Raw genomic sequence first — 16,918 nt, 5'->3', positions numbered from 1 at the left:
ATGGGCAAGCATATGCAAATTTGGGCATATGTCACATGAAGAAGGCTATTCATAGTGGGGTGTATCATATAATAGTATCATGCATATGATACTATTGTATGATACTACCTTCATAATGCATAGTATCATAAACTAGTATCATAAATGACCTCATTTATTGATATGCATGACACATAATAGCATATCATTTAACATGATACGGTATCTACCTACTCCCTCCTTTCCGGTTTATAGGGCTCAAATCTGAAATCTCATCTATCAAGGTGAATTGTGAGTGGATGACACTAGTTTAAACTAGCCAATGAAATATTTCTCACAAATGCAATTTCCAAGGCAATAAATGTGGCATCCTTTCTTTCATTGGACTTGCATGGTGGATGTAGAAAACGATGCATGCATAGCCACTCATCTCCTTTCTCTAAACTCCATGAATTAAATATGGCGTGAGACTCAAAGCACTTTAACTCACTTAGACTCAAAATGAGCCTAATATAATGAAAATCTAAAAATTTTGAGATGAGCCCTATAAACCGGAAAGGAGGGAGTATGTTACTATAACACACTCTCTCTTTTCTTTAATTGTCTGCCACAGCAGCATGTTTGTTAGTCTCAAGTACATGATACTACTTAAGTTACTACCACTATGGCCAGCCGAAGCATCTCAGCTAAAGACTACTAGAGATGTGGTATTTGGTTGAACTCAGCCGTCAAACATCATGTTTCTACGCTTGCTAGTTTTTTCATAGGTCATTCCGTTCTTAATTTTAGAGCATTTTTATGGCCATGTTTCAAACGTAAATACATATATCAAGGTACAAGACCAATCCCACGAAGGGAGGAAGAACTGGATCTACTTTACTTAAAAGAACGTACAGTTCCATCTTACGTCAATGTTTCTCCCCACCACCACTTCGTTTGTCCACCCATCCACCACTGATTTTTTTCGGTTTTCCATCCTCTTCTTGTTAGGGATGGCAACCACCGGTTTTGGGTACGGGTGGAGCAACCCCGTATCCTTATCCGTCGCCTTAAATCTTACCCATCACCCATACCCATACGCATCGACGGGTACAATTTTTTTCCCATACCCGTCATTCGTCAGGGTAAATGGGTACCCGCGGGTACAATTACCCAGATTTGAAACACGTCAATTTAAGTAATACATAGTCATAAACAACAACTTGTAATAATAATTTATAAACAACAACACTTCATGACAGAAAACACATACTCATAAACATCAGCACATTCTGGGCATTCGCGAGTTGCAAGAATTATGTACTTATAATACATCTAATGTGTGGACAAATAATACTTAAGGCCTATTTTCAGGATTATAGGCATCTAATGTGTGGACAAATAATACTTAAGGCCTATTTTCAGGATTATAGGCGGGTAAACGGGTACACGGGTATGAGTTATACTAAACCATACATGTACCCACTATACCCGATGGATTTCAAAATTTTCTCATTTATGTACCAATGGGTATTTTTTGACCCATACCCTTGCCCTAATAGGGTTTTTACCCGTCGAGTATGCGGGTAATGGGTACCCTGGTTTTCATCAAACCAATCTTCGGTAACCCAATATTAAATCAACCTATGGTCTAGCAATAAATTCATGAAATTATTTCTTATGGTGAAATTTTATACCAGTCAGACATCTTTGTAGCTGATAAATAACAATAAATTCACAATCCATAAACAAATAAATAGCCGATCAATCATAGGCAGTACCTATTTTATCACTTTAAGCAATTGCGGAGAATCTATGCTTTTATAACCAAAACATAATCTTATTTTTTTCTATCTGGTTTACATCAAGATTTGACCCATGTTGTCATATTATTGTGTTAAAAAGTATTTAGATATTTGCGACACACGAGTACATACCTAGTTCTGCTAAAAATAGGATACCAGCTAGATTTGATAAATATTGAAATTAAAATATATTTTAAAGAATAAACACATACTAAAAGAGGCAACATAGCATGGTGGGTCATGTGAAAAACAAAGTCTCAATATGAATTCTTGAATTGTGAAGTAGGTATAGCTTAGATGGTTAGATTACTTGTAGTGAAAACAGACCAATCAGGTTCAAGTCCTAGACTTGGCACATGTGATCGCATACTTCCTGAATTTATTTCAAGTTATCCGTCTCCCGAAGGTGCTCATATAGGTAGTGTGTGCATATGCGTGGGCATGACGTGGGCGTGGGAACGTGCGCGCGCGTGTGTGTTGTGTGTGTGTTTTGATAGGGTGTGTGTGTGTGTATTGATAGGGAGTGTGTGTGTGTGTGTGCGCGCGCGCGATTGTTTGTACTGTGTTTCTTTAAAAAAATCTTCAAATGATTAGATTGAGTATGTTGTGTAAAAATGGAAAGATATACAGAACTAAAGAATACCAGGGGGTTTACTTGAGCTGGACCTGAAAGTGCATGGATGAACCCGGATACATATGAACCCATTACGGAAAACCCATTTCAAATGCTTTAAAGTCTGAAGAAAAGTTGCACGGATACATCTCCATGTTCTATTTGTGTGCATAAAGTTTCACGAAAAAATAACTTATTTTTTGGCCTGTACAAAAAAGTCAAAAAAATAGTGTTTGTGCAACGTTATTTAGAAGAACTGAAATTTGTCTTTTTTGCGGATACAAAACAAAAAGACATTTTTTTCACAAAATTTACGAATATATATATGTGAACTTTTTATTTGAATTTTTGACACTTCAAAACGTGTTTAAAATGCATTTTTTGAAAAATGGGTTTATATGTCCATGGGTTCAGGACGTGCCCTCTCGAGCTGGAACATGTAAATTAGCCCACGGATTTGGTCGAGTGGGCTAGAACACTCAAAACTTATGGCATGCCCAAGGTTATGCGTAACTTCCTTTCTTGTATGTCCTTCTACGTCCGTGCATGCATGAATGCATCGTACTTTCTTTGTTTCTAAATATAAGTTTTTAAAGATTTTAATATAAACTATATATAGATGTATATAGACATATTTTAGAATGTAGATTCACTTATTTTGCTTCATAGGTAGTCCGTAATGAAATATCTATAAATACTTATATTTAGGAACGGAAGGAGAGTACATGTGTCTGATATTTCCATATTGACTTCTTGTATGCCCTAGTTTGAATACTTACTTTCCTTATCAATCAATAATTCTGCGCAAATCATTGGTACCTGCTCTTTCCTGTTTTGCGCAAATGATTGATACCATGCTGACGTCGGTGACAAATTGATAATAGCAAGATGCTTCTCAATCAGCTATCCTTCAAAGGATAATTATAACTGATAAGAGCATAATGCTCTCTACTTCTCGCATATGCGTATGTTGCGTCCCCAGTTATTTAATTTTCACCTGCTGCAATAGCTCACAAGTTTTGATTTGAGATATCCATGCGGCTTTTTCTTTCTTTCCAACATATTAGGATATTTTTGTGTCTGCCTCTGCTGAGCAGCTGCAGTTTGCTATGTATATATACTACTCCCCCCGTTCACCGTTATAATAAGTTTTAATTTTTTCTGATTCAGATATGTACAAACGCATTTCAGTGTGAATGTTCACTCATTTCAGTACATAGATAGCCTATATTAAAATATCCAAAACACCTTATAATTGTGAACAGTAAAGGGAGTATTAATTATAAGCAAGAAGAGTTGCATTGGAATTTTGCTTCTCGACGATCAACACTTGTTTAATTTAAAGATCCGATCACTTTAGAAGCAACAGCCAGTAGAACTGCTCCTTGTTGAAGGTGACACACAGGATGACGCAGGAGAGTAGTGGTATAGCTATACATAATCAATCGTCGAGCAATATATTCCTGTTATGAGGAAAACTAGGGGTGCTAGTTTGCATTTGTGAATACATCGATGAGCTCATGTTATAGTCATCAAGGTTATTATAATCATGTGGAAAATGTCATTTTTTGTCTATTACCAAGTTTCTACTGAGTTTTCATTTCATATATACCCAATCTTACAAAACATTAAAACATATTTGTCATGTCAAGGGAAGCAGTATTGTTCCTTATGATTTACTAGGTCATAATGCTAGATACCATTGGCCAGCAACAGTTGATTCCTGAATCTCAACGCACCTCAAGGCTTACAAGTTGCCAAGTTGGCCATTTGAAACAGTACTACACCGTCAGATACATCGTCGCCACACATCGATATTTCAAAACTAGGCAGACTAATTTGTGAAAACCCTACACCACCTTTCAAGATTCAGCCCATCACTTTACAACGGTGAAACAACACTCCCCAACCCACTCACCATTTGGCGGGCTCTATGCATGGCGTCCTGAGGTTGGGGAGGGTAACTATTTTTGGTTATTCTTTTAGGTGTGTTTTTGTTGGTTGTCTCGGCTCTAACAGACTTTTCCTTAGATATGGTGACCTTCCTTCTAGGCGCCGATTGAGATGTGAAATTTATGTCATATCAATTTGAGGTTCTAGGTCGTGTGTTCTGGTAAACCATGGCAGTACTTTTCTTCAACTTCTTTAGAGTTGGTGATCTATGGCGTGGATCCCAGTTTCCGGGAGCGGGGACAAGCTCATAGGGATGCCATCGAACATCTGCGTAGATTATTTTCTGGTTTAACCTGATTATTCTTGTTGTGGGCCGACTCTTCTCGCGGTGGAGTTCAACGGACATTTTGCCCTATTCCGGCTACAGTATGAATTAAAGAAGGTTTGTTATGTTCATAATTAAGATTTCAACTAGTTTCACTGAACTTAGTTTTGTGTTTTTGCATGTTTGTTGTGGGTCTCCGTGTGGAAATTATTTTGTTTGTCTTATAGATATGTGATTTTGTAGCTCTTGTAATTCTATCGTCAACCAGTATTTTTTCCGGTTTAACAGTTTAATAGAACCACCAAAACTTTGATAAAATTAAACCAATATTCTAACTTAATTTATTTTCCTAGTAGGATAGTGTCTCCGTTTTTATCTCAATTATCAATACACTACACAAGATTTTTGTTATTGTAATGATCCTTAATTTTAACAGCATTTTTGAATTTCTAGTCGCATGGTCTATCTATTTCGATATATATAGAAGGCATTTTAGGATTTTCATAGAAACTATGAATCTGAGCAAAAATGTATATTAATACTCCCTCCGATTATATTTACTCTGCATATTACCTTTGACCTAAGTCAAATTTTATAAAGTTTTACCAAGTTTATCAAAAACAAACAAAACTTTCAAAATAAAAAGTATATATGGTATGAAAATATATTTCATGCCAATTCCAATGGTATTGATTTCATATTTTGGATGTTAATAATTTATTGTATATACTTGCTCAAAGTTTTATAAAGTTTGACTTCAGTCAAAGCTAATATGCGAAGTAAATAAAAACTGAGGAATACATGATTTTACAGCTCTTGTAATTCTATTGTTAGTCAGTTAGTTGTCATTGGCATCAAGGTCTGGTGACTCCTTATCGCGGTTAATTATAATGACCCATTGGCCCGAGCGATGCAGAGTAGGTGCCACACCAAGCTAGGGTCATGATGTGCCATCAATTTGTGCTAGTCGGAGACGATGGTGAATTCTCCATGAACTGATTTTGTAAAAAAATAAAGGGTGTCTTGTAAGGTTTGAATTTGGTTAAATATGTAGCTTTTGGGCTTCTCAAAAAAAGAGTTAATGATCATCATTTTCTTCTCATTAAGGCAACAAGTTAGCTTTTTTTTCCTTACGAAAGCAAAATTGTCGAAACATAACGTGAGTTAAGTACATTTTTTACATGGTGGCCACAATGACTTAAAACGCACTATAGTATTGAATGAAAAGTAGTTTTAGAATATTCCAGGAGGAATTCATCTTGTGATACTAGCAATGAGTAAGATTCTGTCACTATAGTAGCAAGCATCCGGTGGATCTGGCTCATTGAGCTCCAAAATTAAAAAACTTGAAATCACATTTAAAAGTTGAAAGAAATTAACAAAAACATTATATTTGCATAGATGTATACGTCTCCATAGAATACCATTCAAGAATTCCTTAACTTTTGGGTTAGACAAAAGGTCATATGTTTGATCTATAATAGAAAAAATGGTAGGTATATACATTACCCATCGTAATATTTTTCTTTGTTTTCTGTCCCACGATAAAGAAATATTAGTTCTGTTTTATTGGTGCATAGTTCGCGTATGTAGTACTTAGATGTTAATTTACTTCTTTTTTTTCATATGGTTTCACATGATACTAAAATCCATTTGAGGTTTCATGGTAATGTTTATGTACTACATCAAATTAAACAATATATTATTAAAGGAAGGAAATTGGCGTATTCATTTATCATTAGAAACAGTTAGAGACTGGTGAATTTCATAGATTGTCTACAGTCAAAAATAGTTCTAAAGATGCAATATATTTTTGCACATTCTTCAATTTAGTAGTCGGAGTAAAGAAGACATGAATAACTTTGAAACGTCTTTTTTCTTTGAAGAATGGATCACCGGCTAGATTTAATATGTATTTCAACCTAATATTTTCGGAAGAAGAAAAATGGAGCACTGGCTAGATTTAATATGTATTTAAAACTAATCTTTTGGGGGGCCGGGGGGAACGGATCACCAGCTATATTTAATATGTATTTCAAACTAACATTTTTGGAAGAACAAAATAACTTTTAAGCTTTTTTTCTACGGAGCACCAACTAGAACTAATATGTATTTCAAGCTAATCTTTCTTAGATTGTCCACGGTAAAAAATTATCTAAACATGTAATTTGCTTTTGCATATTTCTCCGGTTTACTAATGGGACTAGACAAGACCCAAACAACTTTGAAGCAAAAAAAAATTGTTTTAAAAAACAAAGCACCAGCTAGATTTAATATTTATTTCAAACTAATATTTTTGGAAGAATAGAACATAATAATTTATGCAACATTACATACACCAAGTTAAAAACCACAAGCTCAACATAAACTGAATTCTAATTGAGTAACTAATACATGGGTTTGTTTCGAAAAGTTGAACACGGTATAGATGTATGAAATGCTACGGGATTACTATGCTGACTAGTTGTCATATTAATGGATGGGTTTTTGCAGGCACCCAATCTGTAGCATATGATGTATTCACATTTTTATAGTTCAATTTTCAAAAAATTTAAGGTGTGAACCGACCCTTAATAACTAGGTTATGGTTTGATGGATGGCTTATCTTCATGAATGCGGGGAATCTGAGCAACTGATGGGGTTATAGTCCTAGGGTAGGGTCATAGGCCTGCCCTGTAGGTCCTACCCAAGGACTACCCCTCACAAAGGACAAGGCCCTTAGTCAGCTCCGACTGAATTAAGGACTCCCCATCGTCCAGTCGGTAACAGGTCCTCAGTTATCCGGTCGGGGACTAGCATTCGGAGGATATCAAGCTAACCGACTGGCTACTACTCGGTACATCGTAACCTCCCTAGAGGGAAACGGTCGTACGTTTCCAGGTGCATTTATTAGCATTTAGGGCGTACGTTACCTGTAACGTATGCATTCAATCGCCACTACTCCACCCCTGTACCGGAACCGTTGTGAAGGGTAGCGCACTCTTTATAAGCCACCCTCCCCCGCTGGTAGAGGGGTTAGCAACTCATTGTACTCTATATTTCCACTCGACAACAAGCTCCCTGAGCACTGAGAGGTAGGGCTATTACCTCCACCGTAGAGGGGCCTGAACTCATACAACCTCGCCGTAGCTGGGACTCTGCCCATCCTTTTCGTACCCTACACATCTACTGTCAGGCTTATACCCACGACAGCAACTATTGAACTCGAAGGGCGGAAAATTAACAAAGTATGATTATTTGTGTTGCACGCAAAAGTATTAGAGATAATGAAATTTTCTTGTCATTATTTTCATAACATTATATGGTAAAAAATTGCTGGTTTCTTAATTAACCAGTTCATAGAATTTCCTATATAAATGAAAATTTCCACCTAATTTCAAAGACCTCAAATGCAAAGATATTTTAAAGAAGGGTTGAGTTCATGTTAACTGCTATCGGCAATTCGAGTGTTTAATGTAAAGAGAGCTCAAGTTTAATGTTTATGTTCACCGATAAATAATTTAGGGTTAAAATGGATCTTTCTCTAAAATTAGTCGTGTATACTGGATACTCAGCTTTTAGTGTTATTCCGGTAGTGATTATTGTGAGAGAATAAGAATATACTAAGATAAAACCACCAACTTGTGTTATTACGATGACCATGGTCGGTTACTGCCAGTGCAACTCGGCTTCGGCTTGCTCTCTACTGGAAGTGGTTGGACCCCATCCCCGGGGCTCGTGGTACGTGGAGGGGCTTAGGGCTCTGGGAGGAAGCCTTGGTGCGATGGGGATGGAAGGGTGACGACGACGATGCTCTTGGAGTTGTCGCTGAAGGGTTCCTACTCTTCACTAGATTGTGGCTTTGTTGGTTCGATAGTCGTCATGGTGATTGTTGGTGTGGCCGAACTTTTCCCGAGGTCTGGTGGGCCTAGTGTGGGTGGCTCTAGGCGGAAGCTTTAGTCTTCGACGGGGGTCGATGCAAGTGGCGATGGCACCTTTGGGTATACCTATCCTTCTTGAATATGTCTTCAAAGAGCTTCCCCACACATCTTCAGGTTGTGGTCATGTTAGTGGTGGAGTTTGAGCTGGCAGATATCACCATGGTTATGTTGTTTTTGCACAATTACTCCTTAATAAATTGTTGTCCCTTAATCATGGACGTTTTTTTGCACCATGGTCGGGTTTTTTTGCACAATTTTTTTGCACCATGGTCATTTTTTTACATGGTTGTCCCTTAATCATCGTGCGGTGTATGGTTTTCGTCCTAGTTTCTCTCATAAACTAGGCCACTCTGGTTTTGTTTTTTCTATCTTAATGTAATCAGGAGATGATTATATCAAGATCAATGTCGATGCCAGTTATATAGAGAGCATTAATGTCGCGAGTGTGGGCCTGGTTGCTAGAAACTCATCTGGGGAAGTTATTATTTCTCCGTGGGACTTTCTTGGTTAGTGTACCAGCGTGAATGAAGCTGAGCTGCGTGCATGCGTGGCGGCCCTTTATATCGGTATTACTCTTCACCAATCCATTATTCTAGAGACTGATTGTGTTTTTCTCCGTTCTTTCCTTGTAAATGAGAAGCTTGATAGGTCTCCTCTCATCGATGTGAAGAGAGAAGCCTTAAGTATATCCAGCTTGATCAAGAATTTTAAAATTGAGAAAATTAATCGGCTAGCCAATGGAGTGGCTCGCGAAATTGTGAAGTACAGTTTCATTAGTATATCTGATGGCATTCTACTTAATATTTTTTCGCTCTGCGTGGCGAATTTGGTAATAAACGATTGTAACAACCTTTTTTAATTAATTAATATAGTGGATGTTTTTTCCAAAAAAAAATCGGGAGTGCTCCTGGCTTGTACGTAAAAAAAAAAACTTATCATCCTCACTTGCACCAAATGGAAAAAAACAACCACAAGCTAGCTTCATTTATATTATACAATGACAAAGTAATTACATTGGGCCACTTGACCAAAGGTTTTCTCATCAACAATAATAACAGAAAAAACCCAAGGTGATTAGTTCTGGTGGGCCTCAAGCCACACCAAATTGAGCACACTGTCATGATCTACTATGTGCGTCATGCCCTTCCATTAGGCACTCATCTACTACTACAAAATGTGGATTGATGTCTTCATCCAATCCAAGAAGAAGAAGAGAGAAAAGAGAACCTAAAGTAGTAGGTAGTGGTACACACACACAGATATTAATTGTACTGCCCGGCGATAGAGGGAGAGGAGCTAGTAGCCGACGCAGTCCACCGGCATGGTGCCGGCATCCAAGAACTGGTGGAAGGTGTACCCAGCGGCGGCGGCGTCATGGCCGCAGTCGCCGTCGTCGCACGGAGGGTGGTTCAGGTCGAGCCAGAGCCCGCGCTTCATGCCGCCCCCGCTGCCAACAACCACAGCGGCGTTGCCACTGTCGTCAAGGTTGTTGATCGTTTCCGCCCGTGCCGCCGCCGCCGTGACGCCGTGGCCTCCCGCAACCATGGCACGGTGACGCCTCATGTGGCCGCCGAGCGCCTGGCCGACGGCGAACTCGAGGCCGCAGACGGAGCAGCCGTGCATCTTGGGCTTGAGGCCGCCGTCTCCGTCCAGCCGCGGCTTCTTGTGGCTGGCACGGTGCCCTCCCAGCGCCTGAAACGACGGGAACACGCGGTGGCACGTCTTGCACACGAACGCCTGCTCCCGGGCGCGGTCACCGCGCACCGCCACCGGCACCGGCATCGCCTGCTCCCGCGACACGAGCAGCAGCACGCGCGCCCTCTCCTCGAACGCAAATCTATTCATTATTTCTCACTAACCGCGCGCTGAAGAAGAAGCTGAGATGGCCAAATGGAAGAAGAAGAAGAAGAAGAAGAAGAAGAAGAAGAAGAAGAAGCTGAGAAGAGATTGGCAATGGATGAAGAAGAAGCGCATCGAACCGAGTCTGTATTTATAGACAAGCAACTAAGCCGCGTAAAGTAATCAGCCAGTAGCAAGGCAGCACAGCAGTGACCCTAGCTAATGATCTCTGCATGAGTTTCCGATTAAACAAAACAGCACAAGCTACCCCTACAAGACGACCAAGAAGCAGCTGCCGCTTCCTGTAGCTGCACGTACGTAACGCGGCGCCATGGAAGAACCATGATGCGTCCCTCCTTTTCTCTCGATCGCTTGGGCGGGCTAGCCAATGGATAGATATGCATGCAGCAGCTACCTAGCAGCAGCAGATCGTGCATGATGATGATGCAGGCGTCCAATTAGATTCTGGGTCAGCTGTTCCTCTTCTAGAAACATGTCTTGTTCAGATAAACTGAGAAAAATAGAAAATAGATCCAGTATCCAATATGAATTTTTTTCTACTATCTCCGGCTTGGGCATGAGTGATGCCTTGTATCGTTGATTTTCTCTTTGCTTAAGACTTATTGTACTCGATGGAGACTTATTTTGGTTTATAATATATGGCCGTATGCATCTCTCGATACAGAGGTCGGGGCTCAGCCTCCTTTTCTAAAAAAATCCAATATGAATTTGGATAGACGCACGCAAGTTGCAGATTCTTGCCAAGATTCAATGAAGCCCGGCCGGTACAACAGCAATAGAACTTTCATCGCAGAAAATGTACTACTTACGGTTACAAGATAGTGATGAAAGTTGAGGATATATAGAGCTATACTAATAACTTTTTGGAAACTAAAATGGGATGATATAACATACTTGTGTCAGTGAGGATTAATCCCCAAATATTCCTGGAACATGGACCCACCGAAGCACCTAATTAACTGCAGACATGACCTGTGTGTCAGTTGCATGGGGTTGGCGGTGGGTGACTCATGCATCATGACTAGACCAACATCGCAATCTGGAAAGGTAATTATGCATGCTTGATGAATGGTGAGCTCATCCATGAAACGCCTCATGGCCCTCCCAAGTAGCCACATGAAACAGTATCTTGAATCTGATACGTAGCTTGTGCACTCACTCAGTCACCAACAATGCTGGCTGGCTGGCTGGCTGGCAGGTATCAAGAGAAGGCCTCTTCCAAGTTTGTGGATTCATCCAGCCGAAAAGCCACCTTAATTAAAACTGATGTGTTAAACAACCAACGAGTCATATAGTAATACATAAGCCGGGTATATATATATTATCTGGCCCGTACCAAGCAGCACATCTTAACCTAATTTTACGCGCCTTCGAGAGGTTGTCTGAGCTCAAAATTAACTTCTACAAGAGTGTCCCATAAAATAAGTACCACATGAATGTTTTTTTTCTTTTGTAGCAAATAGAGAATTTGTCCCTTCAAGTTTCTTAGTTTTCACATCCACTTCCAGAAGCTCGAGAATGCTGACGAGAAAGGAGACCGGATCGCATTGAGAAGCGCCTAGATCGAAGTAGTTCCTAAGAAAAGCACCTCTCCATTCGAGGCGCTTGGTGCTAATGAATCCCATGGTCATCAGCATTTCCATGTTTTGTGCATTATATATCTTTTTTCGAGATGCCAAGTGGGGTTCATAAAAGGCTTGATTGCTATTCATCCAGGTTTTACTGGTAAAATGACATGCATAAAAAATACACTCTCTTTAAATATAACGTGTACGTATTGAAAAAATGCATTACGTACGTTTTGTCAATCTTAGAAAAAATTGAATTCTAAAGAAATGCATACACTTTATAATTTGAAAGGTGGAGGAGAGTATATAAACTCACACATTGGAGTATATGTAGGCGCCGATATCTTGTTGGCTTGAGGATACTCTACATGAAGAATATAAGCCTGCTTTGCGAGTGATTTCTAGGCTCCTCAATACTCAATATAAAACTCAATCACAAGTTCACGATTCAAATTGGCAAGCTAGGGGGTTCCTACTTCTGGTTGGGCATAAGAGAATGAAATCCGCACCATTCTCGTTTCATAAGGTTTTCTAGACGGTATTCATGCCTTCTCAACCTTGTGAAAAAAAAAACATATGAAATTACAGCACGTTAAACATATGAAATTACAGTGCGTGTCATAAGCACGCCGGTCTATGAGGAATCATAGGGCAAAACTTGCTCCGTTTGTACAATCTGGTCACATGATTGCTCAGGTGCGTTTTCACATGAACGATGCTGGTATCTTTGTCAAAACGGGGCTTTCTACAATGAAATTACTCCGGTATGTCGATAATTTTCTCAAGAAAGTTTTGAGTTGCTATATATATTTGCCATGAAGAGGTAGTTTTTTTTAGAAAAGTGATGGGGGTAGGGCTTTAGCCACAATCTATTTTTGAAAAAATAAACTAGCCACCATCTTTGCATGGCATCGACGTCAATTAGTCTGTTATACAGTCCATGCATGCATAGATTTGCATGGGTTTGGTACTATGTGAGCCTCTGGACCAAGTCCATCTGCCAACCCAAACCTGCTGTTGAGTTGAGCCTGATCTAGCTGCCTTCGACGTTAGCAGCCGGCAGTTTGTTAATCACCTGGAACATGCTTGAACAGCTTCAGTTTTCTGCATACGTACGTATGTACACCATTATTATTAAGCATACGTGTAAAGCTGCAAGGAGAGTTGCAATGCAAATTTGCTTCTTGATAAACACTTGTTTAACCATGAGCAAGGAGGTATGCTTCTTTGCATGCACACATATGAGAAGCACTACTATGGGCTAAACTAACTAAACTAGAGAAATTCAGGCCCGAAGATTCGATCGCTTTAGTATATATACTAAGTACTAACAGTTCTACGCGCTTCTCCTTGATGGTGGAATCACCAAGAGGAAGAGGCATCAATTCCTGTGTTAGAAATGTTAATTAGGGATGCTTTGCGCTTTGTCAACATTTGTGTGCTCATCATAACCTCATGAAGCATTGCATAATTAGGGGGAATACCGGCTTTCCATACTACTAATGCAACTATCTAGAGTATAGGAGAAGGGTAGCTTAACTCCTACACTTGGTTTTGTATTTCAACTTGTAGGGCACCCGGTATCCAATTATTTGTGGGAGTCGGTCAAAAATATTACTTCTAGGAATAAATCAACGTATGGTCCAGATCTCACCACGTGTCCACGCCTATATATGAGGAAAAATTGTAAGTTATCTCGCAAAAGGAATATATGGGAAGTCACAAAGTTATCTCGCAATTTTTTTTCCTGTAGTGATAAGGCCTATGTTCAAATTCATATCCTCACAACAAACATACTAATATTCAAAACTACTACTGCCAATTGATTCATGAAGCTTTCACAAAATTATCTAACAATCCATAGGTCTTGCTATGACGATGAGCCATCAACCCATGCATTATTTTAGAACTATTTATAAATATAGAATGGAAAATCAAGTAATTTGTCTATTGGAATATCTGGTTGTATATTTGTGTGGGTAATTCGGCTTATAACTACAACATGCATTTGAGATAACCTTGCTACCATGATGAGCATTCAGTGTAGAATTACTAGCAACGATCATAACATACTATATTTTGTTGCTAAAAGGAAGAGAGCATTGATGCAAAATGCTGATAATAGAAAACAGTTTAATATGTGCACTTTTCTCTAAATAAATACAGCCAGCTAGCTAGAATTGATATTGTGCTAAAAATATGTTTTAATATGTACTTTGTAATTAAAGAATTTTACCATAACCCTCAACCATGGTGCTTGGGCCAGCTTCAACCTTAACTATGAAACAATAAATATTACTAAACTTTCTAAAAATAATAAACTTGAACCTAACTTTGTGTTGGATAGTGGTTTTTGCATCTGGGGGATAGTCCAAAAAGAGAAAATAGCAGATTTTAGGAATGCCATGAGATTATATCCTGCACAAGTTTATCCAAAAATATGAGCATCTGTGTCATCTGCAAGAACAACAAGATATATGTATCCTAGAATCCATACTTGATAGGCTCGAGGATCAAGAATAAAAAACATGGTATCAAGAATAGCATATTGAAAGATTCCACTCATTTTTCTTAATAACTTCTTCAACCTACATATTTTTCATATAAATTGGATCAGTTATTAATAAAATAAGGAGCAAACATAGGTATCAGATATCAGGAACATAAGCTTACCCGGGAGAAACGCACTCTATGTTAGTCCGATCACTTAGCTTTCGTACTGATCCCTATACTGACGCCTATTGCATGATTCTCATTCAGTCAAACTAAAAACTATGTTTATACGGGGAACAAGGTCGTATGGAAGATGAAATATTTTCACACGTTTAATGATTTTATGCAGGCTCCGAATTGATAGCAATGTCATGTTTTAAGGTTTTTATTCACTTTTTGAAAATTTCTAAACCTACATACCGGGTTAAGGTTTAGAGGCTGTGGCTTCATCTACCAAAAATATTTCCTAGAAAACCGAAGAACTGTGGGGCATAGAAACATGAAGAAAAAAATGAACCAACTAACATGATCCATTTGTGTTCCATGCAAACACGTACACAAGAGAGAAATGAACTTTTCTTGATTTCTACACATGACATAAATGGTTATACTTTTATGAATATTTGTGGATTACCATGTCATGGCGTTTCCTAAATATTTGAAATATTTCTCTGGTTTTTTAGAAAGTCATAAATACAAGCCACTCTTAGAAACCAGGTCTGAGTCCGTGTTATGTTTTTTCAAGGTTTTACTGTAGAAAGTTCCTTGGTTGAAGGTTCAATTTGGATCCCACATGACAATTTCTGGTTTCAAGTGGACATTATATTAGAACATACTAAAAGAGGCAAGATGACATGGGGCACCAACTGATGAATCACAACCTCCATATATACTTTACTTCAACTGGATAATTACACATTAAGCCACTTGACCAAAGGTTTTTTTTCAGTAATAACCGGGCAAATAATAACCGGAAAACCTGAGGAAAATAGCTCTGGTGAGCCTACAAAGCCACCAAATTAGGCACAAAACTAATCATCTCAAAGAGATGATTTTATGTACTGCCATGGCATGCCTCTCACTGGGCACTCATCTACTGCATGCTACAAAATATGGATTTATCCATGCATGAAAAGGTGAAAGAAAAAGGGTAAAAAAAGAAGAAGTTACTGCCAAAGTACACACAGGAAAATATTGTGCTATCCGGCAAAAACCCGGCAACGGAGTGGGGGACGGGGCAGCTAGACGCAGTCCACCGCCATGGTGCCGGTATCCATGAACTGGTGGAACGTGTACCCGGCGGCAGCTGCGTCGACGTGGCCGCACTCGTCGTCGCTCTCGCTGCCGGCGCCGTACTCGTCGCAAGGTGGATGGTTCAGGTCGAGCCACAGCCCGCGCTTCATGCCGACAACCGCGTCGTCGTCGCCGCTTTCGCCGTGCTCCTTGATCGCTGCTGCTGTCGGCGGCGTCATGGGCATGACGCCGCCGCCTCCGCCCGCGGCCATGGCACGGTGGCGCCGCATGTGGCCACCGAGCGCCTGGCCGATGGCGAACTCCAGCCCGCAGACGGAGCATCCGTGCAGCTTGGGCTTGAGGTCGCCGCCGTCGTCCAGCCGCGGCTTCTTGTGGCTGGCCCGGTGGCCGCCCAGCGCCTGGAACGACGGGAACACACGGTCGCAGGTCTTGCACACGAACACCCGCTCCGGGGCGCGGTGACCGCGCGCCGCCACCGGCATCGGCATGGGCATCGCCTGCTCCCGCGACACGAGCAAGAGCATGCGTGTCATCTCCTTCTGCTCCAAAGCAAACCGCTTCGTCATTGCTCTGAACCCAACTGATCGATCCCTCAAACTCTAAAGATGATGATGATGATGATGATGATGATGAAGAAGCAGCTGATGAAGAAGAAACGCATCAAGCCGCAGCTGTATTTATAGGCCATTTGCACCATAAAACAAATCGCCCAGTAGTAGCTAGCCAGTAGTGACACTTAATCTAGTATTATGTTTATCCGGTTAAAGAAATGCACAAGTTGGCCCTAGAGATAGACGAAGAGGGAAGCAACGGCGGCTTCGAGTATCCCCCTCGACGCCGCTGCTCGCCTCAGATGCAATGCAAGCGGTTCGAGATCGAGCCGCTCTAGAGCGTCGCGAGCTCGACGCATCCCTTGGATTATCAGAAGAAAAAAAATATGTAGCATGATGATGCACGTACGAAAATACCTGTGCACGGATCAGTAGTTGAGCTCAGATCAACCAGAGGGGCTTGTTCAGGTTTGACCTCTGCACATGACTCAAGAGGGCATTTTTATGTCCTCAAGGTCAACTGTTTCCTCTTCTGCAGACCTGTCTTGTTTTGGAGAGACTGAAGGTTTCAAGAGCAGAATCTTTGAAATGTATGGTAGGAAGGACATCAACAAGTGCACTTCATATCAGAAAGCAAAAAACAAAACAAAAAAGGATCAGTTGAGAACTCAGATGAGA

The 16,918-nt window shown here is 40.1% G+C and overlaps 2 protein-coding genes across 2 annotated transcripts; both read right to left on the bottom strand.

Moving 5' to 3' along the window:
- Positions 1-9,473: 9,473 nt before the first annotated feature.
- Positions 9,474-10,707, bottom strand: LOC123404850 (zinc finger protein ZAT12-like). Its single transcript, XM_045098797.1, has one exon. The coding sequence runs from the start codon at positions 10,357-10,359 to the stop codon at positions 9,811-9,813; it is 549 nt and encodes a 182-aa protein (XP_044954732.1). The 5' UTR covers positions 10,360-10,707; the 3' UTR covers positions 9,474-9,810.
- A 4,595-nt stretch (positions 10,708-15,302) lies between these two features.
- LOC123404839 (zinc finger protein ZAT12-like) lies at positions 15,303-16,374 on the bottom strand. Its single transcript, XM_045098789.1, has one exon. The coding sequence runs from the start codon at positions 16,253-16,255 to the stop codon at positions 15,677-15,679; it is 579 nt and encodes a 192-aa protein (XP_044954724.1). The 5' UTR covers positions 16,256-16,374; the 3' UTR covers positions 15,303-15,676.
- Positions 16,375-16,918: the final 544 nt, after the last annotated feature.

Source organism: Hordeum vulgare, chromosome 1H (assembly GCF_904849725.1).
Source record: "Hordeum vulgare subsp. vulgare chromosome 1H, MorexV3_pseudomolecules_assembly, whole genome shotgun sequence".
NCBI classification, from domain to species: Eukaryota; Viridiplantae; Streptophyta; class Magnoliopsida; order Poales; family Poaceae; genus Hordeum; species Hordeum vulgare.
The sequence above is the reverse complement of the archived record's forward strand: the minus strand, read 5'-3'. Positions and strand labels throughout refer to the sequence as shown.

Coding starts and splice junctions, on each gene's coding strand:
- LOC123404839 (XM_045098789.1), bottom strand. CDS start 16,255: ATGACGAAGCGGTTTGCTTTGGAGCAGAAGGAGATGACACGCATGCTC.
- LOC123404850 (XM_045098797.1), bottom strand. CDS start 10,359: ATGAATAGATTTGCGTTCGAGGAGAGGGCGCGCGTGCTGCTGCTCGTG.